The sequence below is a fragment of the Leopardus geoffroyi genome, chromosome A2 (assembly GCF_018350155.1).
Source record: "Leopardus geoffroyi isolate Oge1 chromosome A2, O.geoffroyi_Oge1_pat1.0, whole genome shotgun sequence".
In the NCBI taxonomy this organism is placed as follows: domain Eukaryota; kingdom Metazoa; phylum Chordata; class Mammalia; order Carnivora; family Felidae; genus Leopardus; species Leopardus geoffroyi.
This window is the reverse complement of record NC_059331.1, coordinates 11,035,956-11,050,883: the sequence shown is the minus strand read 5'-3', so window position 1 is coordinate 11,050,883 and position 14,928 is coordinate 11,035,956. Positions and strand designations below refer to the sequence as shown.

The following is a 14,928-nucleotide window of genomic DNA, read 5'->3' as shown; positions in this document are numbered from 1 at the left end:
AAAAAAAGGGGAAGGGGATAGGTGAGGAATGTGCTAAGCAAGCAGGTTTACAGAAGCGAGAAACGCCGGTTAGTTTATGTACAACCACTCATTCCATTACATTTAGGAAGGTTTACAACCCATTCTACTACACAGCGGGTTACATTCAGGAAAGGTCTCACAATGCTCATAGCAAACAGCAAGCAAAACAGACTTCTCAGCAATTGTATTTCTTATCGAAGATCCATAATAAGCAGAAAAGAGAACCTAGCTTTAAACTAAGGTAGGGCTGTCATTTGGATTGTTCCTTTCAACCTTTGCTCATTTGTTTTGTTTCTTAAATTCCACATACGAGTGAAATCATATGGTATTTGTTTTTCTCTGACTGACATCTCACTTAGCATAATACGTCCTAGTTCCATCCATGTCATTGCAAATGGGCAAGTTTTCATTCTTCTTGATGGCTGTATTCCATTGTATATATATACCACAGCTTCTTTATCTATTCATCAGCCAATGGACACTTGGGCTATTTCCATAATTTGTAAATAATGCTGCTATAAACATCTGGGTGCATGTATCCCTTTGAATTTTTATTTTTGTATTCTTTAGGTAAATACCGAGTAGTGTGACTGCTGGGCCATAGGGTTGTTCTTTTTTTTTTTTTTTTTTTAACTTTTTGAGGAATCTTCATACTGTTTTCCACAGGACTGCACCAGTTTGCCTTCCCACCAATAGTGTGAAAGGGTTCCCCTTTCTCTAGATCCCCACCAACATCTGCTGTTTCCTGTGTTAAGTTTAGCCATTCTGACAGGGGTAAAGTGATATCTTATTGTAGTTTTGATTTGCATTTTCCTGATGATGAGTGATGTTGAGCATCTTTTCTTGTGTCTGTTAGCCATCTGGATGTCTTCTTTGCAAAAATGTCTATTCATGTCTTCTGCCCATTTTTTAACTAGATTATTTGTTTTTTGGCTGCTGAGTTTGATAAGTCCTACATATATTTGGATGTTAACCATTTATCAGATATGTTTTTTGCAAATATCTTCTCCCATTCCATAGGTTGTATTATTAAATACTTTCCCAAAGGATAGAAAAATACTAATTTGAAGGGATACATGCATCCTGATGTTTATAGCAGTATTATCTACAATAGTCAACTTATGGAAAGAGGCCAAATAGCCATTGACTGATGAATGGATAAGGAAGGTGTGGTACACACACACACACACACACACACACACACACACTAATATTACTCAGCCATAAAAAAGAAGGAAAAGAATGAAATCTTGCCATTTACAATGATGTAGATGGAGCTAGAGAGTATTATGCTGAACAAAATAAGTCAGAGAAAGACAAATACCATATGATTTCACTGATATGTGGAATTTGTGAAATAAACCAAATGAACATGGGGGGGGGGAGGAAGAGAGGCAAACCAAGAAACAGACTCTTAACTCTAGAGAACAAACTGAGTGTTGCTGGAGGGGTGGGGGGATGGGTTAAATAGGGGATGAGGACTAAGGAGGGCACCTGTGATGAGCAGGTATGTAAGTGTTGCATGTAAGTGTTGAATCACTAAATTCTACACCTCAAACTAGTATTACACTGTATGTTAACTAGCTGGAATTTGAATAAGAACTTGGAGAAAAAAAAAAGAAAAATCCATACAATCCAAGTCCATACAGCCCCCTGTCAGATGGTGACAGGTGCTGTGAAGGAAAAAAGTGGGCATAAAAAGGAGTGGATGGGGAGGGCTCTTTTTTTTAAATAGGTGTTTAGGAAGACTGCAAAGAAGGTGACACTTTAACAGAGGCTTCCAGAAAGACTTAGCAGGAGGCAGGAGGATATTGGGGGAAGCGCGTGCCCTGCAGGGAAAACAGAGCCAAGACCCTGGAGAAGGCGTTTAGTCCAGATATTCAAATCTCACAATGAAGTCAGCGTGGGGAGGGGATGCACAGGGATGAGAGGTGTTGGCCGAGAATACTGAGGGGCAAGGTGGCTCTCCCGCCACTGTTGAAACTTCAAGACACAGGGAGTCCTTCCTTCCATGGTGTGCTTGGCATTTTATTAGTTTTGTTCTAAGGTATTCTGTGAATTGAGATAGATCCCTTCCTTATTTCCATCTATGCTTAACATCCTGGCATTTAAGGGTCACATATTGGAGTATATGAACTCATAGCCCTGAGGACTGCTTGTACTTCACAACACACACTGCACACACACGAACACACAAAAATACAGAGTGCACTATGGACTTCGGGCACTGCGTTACTATCATGCTTTTCTCACCCCCAGCCATCATAATTTTAAAAGAAATGATACAAGGCAAACTCAACATAAGATTACCTTTACCCTAAAGAATGCGTAAATAGTACCTAAATTCTAGTTAGTAAGCTTCCCATGGACATGTAAACATCAGGCTTCATTTTAATATAATCATCATGTGTCCTGTATTTAAAGAAACATAAGGAAGCAGTTCCAAAAACACAGGGAGGAAAGAAATGGACACAGGGGAAAAAAAGATCTAATAAGCTCCAATTGTCCCTGAGAGACTGTGATGAAAGGAAAGCTTCCCTGATTCTGGCAGCATTCCAGCCCCAGATACATACCCTTGATGCCAAGAATAATTAACAAAGCTGGAAAAAAACCCAGTGTGTCTTAACAAGAAATGGGTGGTATTTTTTTTTTTTTACAATTTTTATGATTGAATATTCCTCTAGAAAAATGTGCAAAGGGAATAAACCTGAGTATGACAAAAGAAATTATACAATGTATAACAACCAAAGGGGATTTTTTCAAAATGCAATAACAAAAGAGTTTTCCCAATGATCTTAAGTGCAAAACTTTTGGAATCAGAAAACCAGGTTTTGAATGTTAGACCTACCACATATAAGCTGTTTGAACTTGGGAAAGACAATGAATCCATTCCAGATGTGAAGATCCTTACTCAAATAGTGGGGATAGCACTGTCCATCCTCCTAAGGTGGTAGACAGCATTAGTCAGTGTATGTAAAAAACTTACAATAGTTCCTTCTCGTTAGTAAATGAATGATCGCCACTGGTGAAGAGATTGGCTGAGTTTTTTCTTCTACCTTGAACAAATGTCTTCCTGGTTTCCACATCTCTCGGTAATGAAGAATCACAAAGTAAAGCTTGTTAGCATACCCCCTTTTGCATATTAAATATAATTTAATATGCGAATATTTGATGCAAAAGATGATGCTGAGAAATACGTGTCTCAAGAAGTGCTGTTGCAAGGAAGCAGCTACCTCCATGGCTCTGGGTCTTTCTATAAATACAGAACGTGCTCAAAAGCACCACGTCTTAAAAAGCTCATGGCACATGCCTCTAAGCCTAATACTCTGTTTTCCTACTCCCCTTAGCTGCAAAACTCCTTGGATATGTTCTAATTTCACTGGAACCACTTAATACCCCTCCCCCCATTCCTTCCTCAGTTTCATCCAACTGGACTTCTGTTCCCATCACTCATTGTCAACAATGATCCCTGTATTGCTGAGTCCAATGGATGCTTCTCTTTTGGACATATTACATAAATTAATTATTAATGAGTTTGCCTGGTCTCAGGGGACCTCAGGTAAAAGAGCTCAGGTTCCATTTTCTAGAACCTTTCTGGAAATACTTGTTGAGCTCTCGGACTCACCTGGAGGGAGTCTATAAGATGAAAGTCTCCATGTGGAGGTCCAGATTCCTCCATGGATGGTTGATCATGGAGACCAAAGCTCTGTTCCCAGACAGGACAGCAGGAAGGAGTGAAGCATTAGTCCCTTCTCCCCCAGACTTGGGAGCTCCAAACCAACAACCATGTTCTGGCCAATCCAAGGTTTCACATGCTGAGGTTCTGCAGTGGAGGAGATATTTATAGCTCCCTATGTCTGCTCATTAGACACTGTTGCCATTGTTACTATCACCTGGGAGCACATCATTTCCCCATGGGCCACTGGAGTGGACAGAAAGGAAAAGTTTCCTGTTGATACTCTGTTCTTGGGAGATCAGATTAGAAGTCAGGTGAATCCAGTTTTGTACTACTCGCTCTCATGAACTTGCCTGTCTTCCAGAGATCTAACCAGCTTACACTTTACCTTCACCTTGAGCTGATTTTGAATTCATTGAGTTGAGGATTTACTTTACCATATATAGCTTTGAAGTAATTTTAATAAACAAGCCACATGATCCTCTTCATGTATGGTTTTGAAGAAAAAGTCTAAGGACTCACTCTAAAGTCTGAAATAAAGTCTGTGTTTGATTCCTTAATCCGAGAGACCCCTGAGTTGGCCTCAAATATAACCCGAAAAAGACTTAGTAGGCAGAATAACATCCCCCCAAATATTTCCACATTTTAATTAAAGACTCTTGGGCTATGCCTTGTGTCATCACAAGCAAGAATTATGTTTGAAAATGGTACCAACATTTCCAGTCAGCTGGCCTTAAGATAAACTTGTTCTGATTATCCAGGTGGGCTCAATAGATCACAAGGGGCCTCCAAATGTGGAAAAGGGAGGCAGAAGAGTTGGACCCAGAGAGATTTTGAGATGCTATGTTGCTGGCTTTGAAGATAAAGGGAGGGACTGTGAGCCAGGGAATACAGGTGGCTTTAGGTCTCCCAGACCTCCTTCTCTGCAGACAGAGTGCTTTTTAGCCCAGGAAGACTTATTTCAGACTTCTGACTTCTAGAACTATCAAAACATAAATTTAATTGTTTTAAGCCAGCAGCATGGTAATTTTTCACAACCACAAAAATGTCTATTTATATATAAGTGCATATGTACTATCTACATTTAATAGGCACAGTTTAATGTATATAAGTATATTCCAATGATATAGTTAAAAGGAAAAAAGTCTAGTAGAGCAAGGCGGAGGGTAGGATCTAGAGTATTGGTAGCTGATTCACATCAAACGGGGGGGGGGAGAGATCTCTCTTCCAACTAAAAAGAAGGCAAAGTGTCTATATGGATACAGGACCAGTGAAATTAAGTTAAGGCAATTCACATTTGATATGCCTGCTCTAAGTCACTATCAGGTACTGATTTTACATTCAATGTACTCATTCCTAAAGAAAAAAAAGCCCAACATGAGTAGAATAAAGGAAATAATAAAGATCACAGCAGAAATAAATGACAGAGAGACTAAAAAAAAAATCAGTGGAACAAAGTCAGTGAAACAAGAGCTGGTTCTTTGAAAAAAATAAACAAAATTGACAAACTCTAGGCAAATTAATCAGGAAAAAAGAGAAAGGACCCAAATAAATAAAATCAGAAATGAGAGAGGAGAAGTAACAACTGACACCAGAGAAATACAGAGAATTGTAAGAAAACTATGAAAAATTATATGCCAACAAAGTGGACAACTTAGCAGAAAGGAATGAAGTCCTAAAAAACATACAATTTTCCAAAAGGGAACAGGGAAGACATAGAAAATCGGAACAGACCAATTAACAGTAAGAAAATTGAAATGGTAATCAAAAAGCTACCAAAAACTAAAAGTTCAGGACCAGGTGGATTCACAGGTGAATTCTACCAGACATTTAAAGAAGAGTTAATATCTATTCTCCTCAAACTCTTCCAAAGAATAGAAGAGGAAGGAAAGCTTCTAAATATATTCTGTGAGGCCAGCATTATCCAGAACCAGACAAAGACACCACAAAAAAAGAAAACTACAGGCCAATATCCTTGATGAAGATAGATGCAAAAATCCTCAAGAAAATATCAGCAAACTACTTTCAATATATTAAAAAGATCATTCACCATGATCACATATGATTTATTTCAGGCATACAAGGATGTTTCAATATTTGTGAATCAATCAATGTCATACACCACATCAACAAAATGAAGGATAAAAATCATATGCTCATCTCGATAGATGCAGAAAAAGCATTTGACAAAATTCAATATTTGTTCATGATAAAAACTCTCAATGAAGTGGGGTTAGTGGGAACGTACCTCAACATAATAAAGGACATATATGAAAAATCCACAGCTAACAAACATCATACTTAATGGTGAAAGCTGAGAGGTTTCCCCCTAGTGTCAAGAACAAGACAAAGATGTCCATTCTCACATAGTATGGTATTCAACATAGTACTGGAAGTCCTAGCCTTAGCAATCAGACAAGAAAAGAAATAAAAGGCATCCATATTGGTAAAGAAGTTAAACTGTCACTATTTGCAGACAACATGATTCTATACACAGAAAATTCAGGAGCGCCTGGGTGGCTCAGTTGGTTGAGTGTCTGACTTCCACTTAGGTCATGATCTCATGATTCATGAGTCCGAGCCTGGCATGGAGCTCTGTGATGACAGCTCAGAGTCTGAAGCCTGCTTTGGATTCTATGTCTGCCTCTCTCTCTCTGTCCATTCCCTGCTCACACTCTATCTGTCTCTCTCAAAAATAAATAAACATTAAAGAACAGAAAATTCAAAAAACTCTACCAAATAATTACTAGAAGTAATAAATGAGTTCAGTATAGTGCAAGATACAAAACCAATACCCAGTAATCAGTAACATTTCTATACACTAAGAATGAAAGAAAAAAAATATAAAACACAATTGCACCAAAAAGAATAAAATACTTAAGAATAAACTTAACCAAAGAAGTGAAAGACCTATACTCCAAAAACTATAAAACACTGATAAAAGAAATTGAAGATAGCATAAAGAAATGGTAAGATACTCCATGCTCATGGTTGAAAGAATTAATATTGTGAAAATGTCCATATTACCCAAAGCAACCTACAGACTCAGTGCAATCTCTATCAAAATACAACAGTAGTTTTCACAAAACTAGAACAAATGATCTTAAATTTGTATGGAATTATGGAAGGCCCTGAGTAGCCAAAGTAATACTGAGAATGAAGAACAGAGCTGGAGGTATCACAATAGCAGATTTCAAGATATACTCCAAAGCTATAGTTATCAATGCAGTATGGTATTGGTGCAAAAATAGACACATAGGTCAATGGAACAGAATAGAGACTCCAGAAATAAACCCATGATTATATGGTCAATTAATCTATGACAAAAGAGGTGAGAATATGGGGAAAAGACAAGGTTTTTCAATAAATGGTGCTGGGAAAACTGGACAGCTATGTGTAAAACAATGAAATGGGACCACTTTCTTACACCATACACAAAAAAAAGCTAAAAATGGATTAAAGGCCTAAATGTGAGACCTGAAACTATAAAAATCCTAGAAAAGAACACAGGCATTAATTTCTCTGACATCAGCTATAGCAACATTTTCCAGGTAAGTCTCCTAAGACTAGGGAAACAAAAGTAAAAATAAACTGTTAGGACTAAATCAAAATTAGAAGCTTTTACATAGCAAAGGAAACAATAAAACAAAAAAAGGCAACCTAGTGAATGGGAGAAAATATTTCAAATAACATATCTGATAAGGGGTTAATATCTAAAATACATAAAGAACTCCTACAACTCAACACCAAAAAACCCAAACACTCCAATTAAAAAATGGACAGAGGATATGAATAGACATTTCTCTAAAGAAGACGTTCAGATAGCCAACAGACACATGAAAAGATGCTCAGCATCACTCATCATCAGGGAAACACAAATCAAAACCACAATGAGATATCACCTCACACCTGTCAGAATGGCTAAAATAAAAAACACAAGAAACAACATTTGGTGAGAATGTGGAGAAAAGGCACCCTCAGGCACTGTTGGTGGGAATATGAACTTGTGCAGCCATTCTGGAAAACAGGATGGAGTTTCCTCAAAAAATAGAACTACCTTATGACACAGCAATTGCATTACTATGTATTTATCCAAATGATACAAAAATGCTGATTCAAAGGAGCACATGCACTCCAATATTTATAGCAGCACTATCAACAATAGCCAAATTATGGAAAAAGCCCAAATGTTCGTCAACTGATTAATGGTTAAAGATGTGGTATACATACAGAATGGAATACTACTCAGTGATGATAAAGAATGAAATCTTGCCATTTTCAGCGATGTGGATGGAACTAGAGGGTATTATGCTAAGTGAAATAAGTCAGCCAGAGAAAGACAGGTATCATATGATTTCACTGCTGTGTGGAATTTGAGAAACACAACAGATGAACATAGGGGAAGGAAAGGAAAAATAAGATAAACACAGAGAGGGAGGCAAACCAGAAGAGATTCTTAAATGCAGAGAAGAAGCTGAGGGTTGCTTAAGGGGAGGTGGGTGGGAGAATGAGTTAAATGGATGATGAGCATTAAGGAAGGTGCTTTTGGGGATGAGCACTGGGTATCACATGTAAGCAATGAATCACTGAGTTCTACTCAGAACATACAGACTATACTGTATGTTCACTAACTTGAGTTTAACTAATAATAATAAAAAAATAGAAGTTAGGATGAAGTTTCAGGGAGGATCTTATCTGGGATGGATGTGGTCAGGCAACATAGCCATATCTCTGAATTGGACAATCCAGTCCAATCTCTGAATTGGAGATCCAGTCACTCAAAGCAGCTCAGAGGCTCACGGGGTGATGTATTTGATGCGCCCGCATAAGAGGTTACATGCATGGGAGAGATGTCCACTCCAGGGGAGATGGATCCATTGGTGGAAAGGGAATATGCACCTGACTCCCAAGGTGGACACATGGGGACTGAAATGGCAGAAAAGTTTCCTTTATTTATGGTTCCTTGGCTTCTGATAAGCTAAATTGCTTAGAGAATTGAGCCCCACTAAGGGAATACAGGCAATATGGGGCTCTGAGAATTCAGCCTCTGAATCGCCTCTGCAGAGCTCACCAGCTGCTCATCAGCCATAGGCTGAAAGCATCCTCACCATGACCTTCCTAGATATTCAACTAATCCAAAGAACCAGCTCCTGACCATCCATTTCTTGCTCTTTCTACATCAATTGTCCCTGGAAGGAAGGATCAGTAGAGCCAAATCCATTGAGTGATGCATCTGGGGAAGCCAGAGTAGTCCAGTAAGTACTCCAGAAAAGTGGTGTGGAAGGCAGGAAGGCTTTTCTTAACCATGCCTTTCTTAACCAATGATTCCAAATCCTTCTCATTTCAGTCTGAAGAAGACCCTTCTACCTTCTCAGATCCATTCTTCTCACTTCTCTTCTCCGAGCATCATTCCAGGGCCTCTCTCTTTCTGCAGCAGGAACTGTCCCTCCCTTATGTCTGTTCACCTGTCTCAGGTTCTGCTTTATTCCCAAGTTAGCCTTTCCTCTTGTTTGTGAAGCACTGAATGTGTGAGGCAGCCCCGCAGAGTGAGAAGGGCCTTGAGTTGGAGTCAGGCAGATGTGAGTTGGAATTTCCCCTTTCCATCCAGTGCCTGATAGACCTTGGAAGTGTTTCTTCTATTCTGTGTATCCTTTTTCATCAGCACAAGAGAGAGTAGAAGGAGGTGTCACAGTATGCTTATGGGAGGACCGATATGATGGATCGAGTGTCCAGGACATGGTGCCATCTGAAAAACACCATTTCTTTATTCACTTACTCATTCACATGACACATTCCAAAAGAATTTTGGGGAAATTACACAATACTTAGGACAAAATGCCTTAAGTGTATATGACAAGAGAAATAACATGGCCAAAGGAAACGAGACCCAAACCCAGAGAAATAATTACATGAGTAAGTGAAATATCTACCATGAAATGTTACCATGGGTGCCAAAATTCGGCCCCTGATATGACTCTGAGAATTCCATTGAAGACAAAGGACTCTTTTTGTGCTGTTAGGATTAAATTTGGCTGTATAAATGGAAAGACTAAGAAGAAAAAGGGTTCATATTCAATTAGGGGTATTTGCCTCCCCTCTTCAAGGAAGTGGCACGATGACTTTATGCTAACGTGAGGAACAAGGGTTCATTCCATCTCTGCTTCCACATCCGTGGTGTGTGGTTTTCCAAGATATGTCAGCTGTGGGGTCATGTGTGAATTCTAGGCAAGGAAGAGACAGAAAAGAGAAAGTCTTCTAAAGAGCACTCCAATATTCTCACTCAATAACTTCTCATACTTTCCACCAACTATCCATGATTGAATGAGAAGGTGGGAAATATAGCATCTTAGCTGAGCGTATGACCGCCTCCAAATAGAGTCAGGTTCCAACAACAGGAAAGAAGAGAATAGATGTGTTACATAGGCAATCTCTGGCACAATGATTAATTACAAGATTCATATTATCCATAACATTAAAATAAAATTGTTGATAGAACCTGACCCTTCTTGTTACTAAGGCAAAAAGACAGTGATCTCCCCAATTCTCATGAAAGTCACATTGTGTGGTGGAAAGAGCAGTGTCTCCAGCCAATTCAGGTTCTTGAAATGTTTCTGAATATAGGCTAGAAGCATCACACATGGTAATAGCCACACCGTAGGATAGGTGAGGCAGGAACATTGTTATCATGGCTCAAGTATTTCGTCCCTCACACTTGAAATGATTTCCAGTTTTTGGGTCCTCCCTCAGTGGATCGACAGAAGAGACATGGCGACGCTCTTGGGGTTGTCTTAGGTGATGTAGGGCACAGTCAGGGGGATATCCCCATATCTCTGAAGGAGGGTAGCAGAATTTCAATGGGCCTCAAAACAATGGGTATCTCATTCCTTCTGAGTGTGGAGAATCTCCAACTCAGGGACTCTGGGATTGTTTCTTTGGCCATCTTTCAGAGTGGAGGCCAAAGCTGAAGAAAGAAGTGCTCCTTCTAAGATAAAGAACCCCTGTGCTTATGGATTCACCTAAGTAGTGAGGGAATTTAATGAGTAACCAACTAAACCATCAACTACTTTTTAAAATTCCTGGTGAAGTTGATGCTGACAATATTCCTCAGTATTTTCAGTGCTTTTGTGAAGTGTTGGGCCTATGGAGTTCTCTGCTCCATCATTTTCTCTGACATCAATTATTTTGTAAGCTCTTTTTAAAGATTTTATTTATTTATCTATTTATTTATGTATGTATGTATTTATTTATTTAGAGAGACTGTGATTGGGGAAGGGGCAGAGGGAGAGAGACAGAATCCTAAGCAGGCTGAACACCCAGGGTAGAACCCAATATGGGGCTCGAAATCAGGAACTGTGAGATCATACCTAAGCCGGAATCAAGAGTTAGATGCTTGGGGCTCCTGAGTGGCTCAGTCAGTTAAGCATCCGACTTCAGCTCAGGTCATTATCTCATGGCTTGTGGGTTCGAGCCCCACGTTGGGCTCTGTGCTGACAGCTCGGAGCCTGGAGCCTGCCTCGGATTCTGTGTCTCCCTTTCTCTCTCTGCCCCTCCCTGTTCATGTTCTGTCTCTCTCTCTCTCTCTCTCTCTCTCTCTCTCTCTCAAGAATAAATAAACATTAAAAAAATTTTAAAAAGAGGGGCACCTGGGTGGCTCAGTTGGTTAAGCGTCCGACTTCAGCTCAGGTCATGATCTGGCGGTTCATGGGTTCGAGCCCCGCGTCGGGCTCTGTGTTGACAGCTCCGAGCCTGGAGCCTGTTTCAGATTCTGCGTCTCCCTCTCTCTCTCTGCCCCTCCCCTGTTCACACTCTCTGTCTCAAAAATAAACATTAAAAAAATTTTAAAAATTTAAAAAAGAGTCAGATGCTTAACTGACTGAGCCACCCAAGCACCCCATTGTTTCAAATATTTTAATTAATTAATTAGTTTGCTTATTTTTCTGGAGAGAGAATTTTGTAGGTTCTCTTTATTTTATTTTATTTTTAAAAAATTTTTTTTCAACGTTTATTTATTTTTGGGACAGAGAGAGACAGAGCATGAACGGGGGAGGGGCAGAGAGAGAGGGAGACACAGAATCGGAAACAGGCTCCAGGCTCTGAGCCATCAGCCCAGAGCCTGACGCGGGGCTCGAACTCACGGGCCGCGAGATCGTGACCTGGCTGAAGTCGGACGCTTAACCCACTGCGCCACCCAGGCGCCCCTTGTAGGTTCTCTTTAAACTGCATGTGTGTATATATGTATGCGGGGAATAAGCTTAGGAATTCCCTGGGCTTGCACGGATGGGTTAACAAGGCATCAAGAATTAGAAAGCCACAGGATGCTCACAACCAAGTTTGGGTAAACAAGATTAGGTACATAGGTATAGAGAGGGCTGGGCAGAGACCCCAGTATAGAGAGGGCGGGACAAAGTCCCCAATACAGAAGATATATGAGGTAAACAAGATTAGGTATTCAGGGAGGAAGCACCCCCCCCCCCCAACTTAGTACAATAGCAGAAAGCTGCTTTCCCAGGAAGGAAGGACCAAATTAGGTAAACAGGTAAATAGGGCTATAGACCTCTGCAGGGTGAAGTTGCCCGGAAGTTGCCCAGAGGAGCTAATTAACAAAAGAAAGGTGCCTTGTTGACCCTGAGGTAGCATGCTCTGTCTTTCTTGTCCTCTAGACCAATTTTGGTAAACAGAGGTGGTGCCTCATGTCTGTTGTAAACAACCTTCCACCCAGCCTCCCGGGGCCAGGGTTTTGTTTTGTATTAACCCAAGCCCCTAACCCCACATATCTTCAAAACCCCCTTTCCCTCCTGTCCATGAGTTAATGTTCACAGTTTCATTGTCTCTTTGTGCACGTCCATCACCATGTCTGTAAGCCTTCTGATCCTAGTAAAAACAGAGCAAGGACCCTTAACCGGGGTTCTTGTCTTCTCCTGGACATTAGCCATCTCTCTCATTTTAATCCTGCATCCCGCTTTCTTGCGAGACAAGAACTTTAGACCCACAGTCTACAACATATGTATGTGTATAAAAGCTCTGAATCTTAACCTTAAAAACAAAAAATACCCAAATGTAACATCAGCCTAATATGCGGTGCTTGTATACCTTTTATAGATATTTGCATTGAAAAACTAAATTCAGGCTTCATAAGCAGTGTTTGGAATAGTTAAGGCCAATGAATGAAACTATGAACTCCACACGGATGGCAGAAAAAAGCTCTATTAATTGGGCTCCAATTTTTGCCTACATATTAAGTAAGGAGGCTTGACCCAAGATGTAGAAGAAAATAAAAGTGGGGAGATAAAAGTTGAAGGACCTGATGCCACAGAGGTTCTAGACCAACACTACGCAGTCATGAATGAACAGGTGAGACTCTGAGACCTTGTTGCAGTGTAGCTTCTGATTCGGCTTCTGAATGTGGCCTGGGACTCGGCATTCACATAAGCTCTTGGGCAATGTCGATCCTGCTGATCCACGGACCACACTCTGAGTAGCCAGGCGATGAAGGGGGACAGCTGCTTTGGAACGAGGATTACATTTCCAGCGAGTAGCGAGTAGCGGTAGCAAAGGAAGGATGAAAGCATTGAAAACTCCCCAACTGAAGCAATGATATAAGGGGCAGTACTTTATTAATCCATTCACCTGAAATCGAAGGCAACCACATTTCTGTGCCATCAAAGTGACGGTAATTGAATGTTGATTTTTTTCCCCCTCTCTTTCCTGGTAGTGGTTTCATCCACATGGAATCAGGAAATCAAACACGTGCTTCGGAATTTCTCCTCTTGGGATTTTCAGCAAAGTCAGATATTCAATTTGTGCTCTTTGGGCTGTTCCTGTCCATGTACTTGGTCACGGTCACTGGGAACCTGCTCATCATCCTGGCCATCTGCTCTGACTCCCTCCTCCACACCCCCATGTACTTCTTCCTTTCCAACCTGTCCTTGGCTGACATCTGTTTTACCTCCACTACTGTCCCGAAGATGCTCTGGAACATCCAGACTCAGAGCACAAACATAACATATGAAGGCTGCCTCAGCCAGATATTTTTTTTCATTGTGTTTGGATGCCTGGACAACTTACTCCTGACCGCGATGGCCTATGACCGCTTTGTGGCCATCTGTCACCCCCTGCACTACTCAATCATCATGAACAGCCAGTTCTGTGGGCTGTTGGCATTGGGATCCTGGTGCCTCAGTATCATGGGTTCCCTGCTCGAGACCTTGACCCTTTTGAGGCTGTCCTTCTGCACAAACGTGGAAATCCCACACTTCTTTTGTGATCTTCCCGAAGTCCTGAAGCTTGCCTGTTCTGACACCTTCGTCAATACCGTGGTGGTGTATTCTGCAACTGGCCTTCTGGCCGTGATTCCTTTCAACGGAATACTTTTGTCCTACTATCAAATTGTTTCCTCCATACTCAACATTTCCTCAGCTACTGGCAAGTACAAAGCCTTTTCCACGTGTGGGTCTCACCTCTCAGTGGTCTCCTTGTTCTATGGAACAGGTCTTGGGGTCTACCTCAGTTCTGCAGTGACTTCATCCTCTAGGACAAGTCTGGTGGCCTCAGTGATGTACACGGTTGTCACGCCCATGCTGAACCCCTTCATCTACAGTCTGAGGAACAGGGACATGAAGGGGGCTCTAAGGAGACTCCTCAGCAGGGTGGTGCCTCTCAGCCGTGGGGTCTCCGGAGGAGTCTTATCGTAACTGGGTGCACAATATGGAGGCCCAGAAATCTGGCTTGCTTCATCCAATATCTTTATTTTTTCCCCAGTTGTACCTGTTTTAAAGCAGTACTTTCCTGGGGTCTTCCCTGCCCTCTCGATTTTTCTTCAGGCTATATCTTGAGTTCCCCTTTTCACTTTATAACCAGTCATTTTAACTTGGTGTGAACAGAACCTGATATTTTCTCAGTTATATTTGGTAATGGGTTGGATTTCTTTAAAAAAAAAAAAGAATCAAATCTCATGTATTTAATATCTATCCTCAGAGGGATGGGATGTGTGCCTATTTTGGAAATGTCCTGAAAACTCATTTACAGAGATGTTTTCTCAGGTCACATGAATAAAATGAACCCAAAGATTTGATCCCCTCCACGTTTTTTTCCTGATCTACTTTCCTTCCAGTCCCATCAACGTTATTAAATTTCTCAACTTGTCCACTCTACAGATTTCTTGAGTTTCAGAACTGTCTCTTACCTATCTTTACAGTGCCTGGTATAACTCTAATGACGGAGTTTTAAATCCA

General features: G+C 40.8%; 1 protein-coding gene across 1 annotated transcript; it reads left to right on the top strand.

The window, feature by feature from the left end:
* The first annotated feature begins 12,818 nt into the window (after nt 1-12,818).
* LOC123604920 (olfactory receptor 7C1-like) lies at nt 12,819-14,388 on the top strand. Its single transcript, XM_045491066.1, has one exon. The coding sequence runs from the start codon at nt 13,423-13,425 to the stop codon at nt 14,386-14,388; it is 966 nt and encodes a 321-aa protein (XP_045347022.1). The 5' UTR covers nt 12,819-13,422.
* The last annotated feature ends 540 nt before the right edge of the window (nt 14,389-14,928 follow it).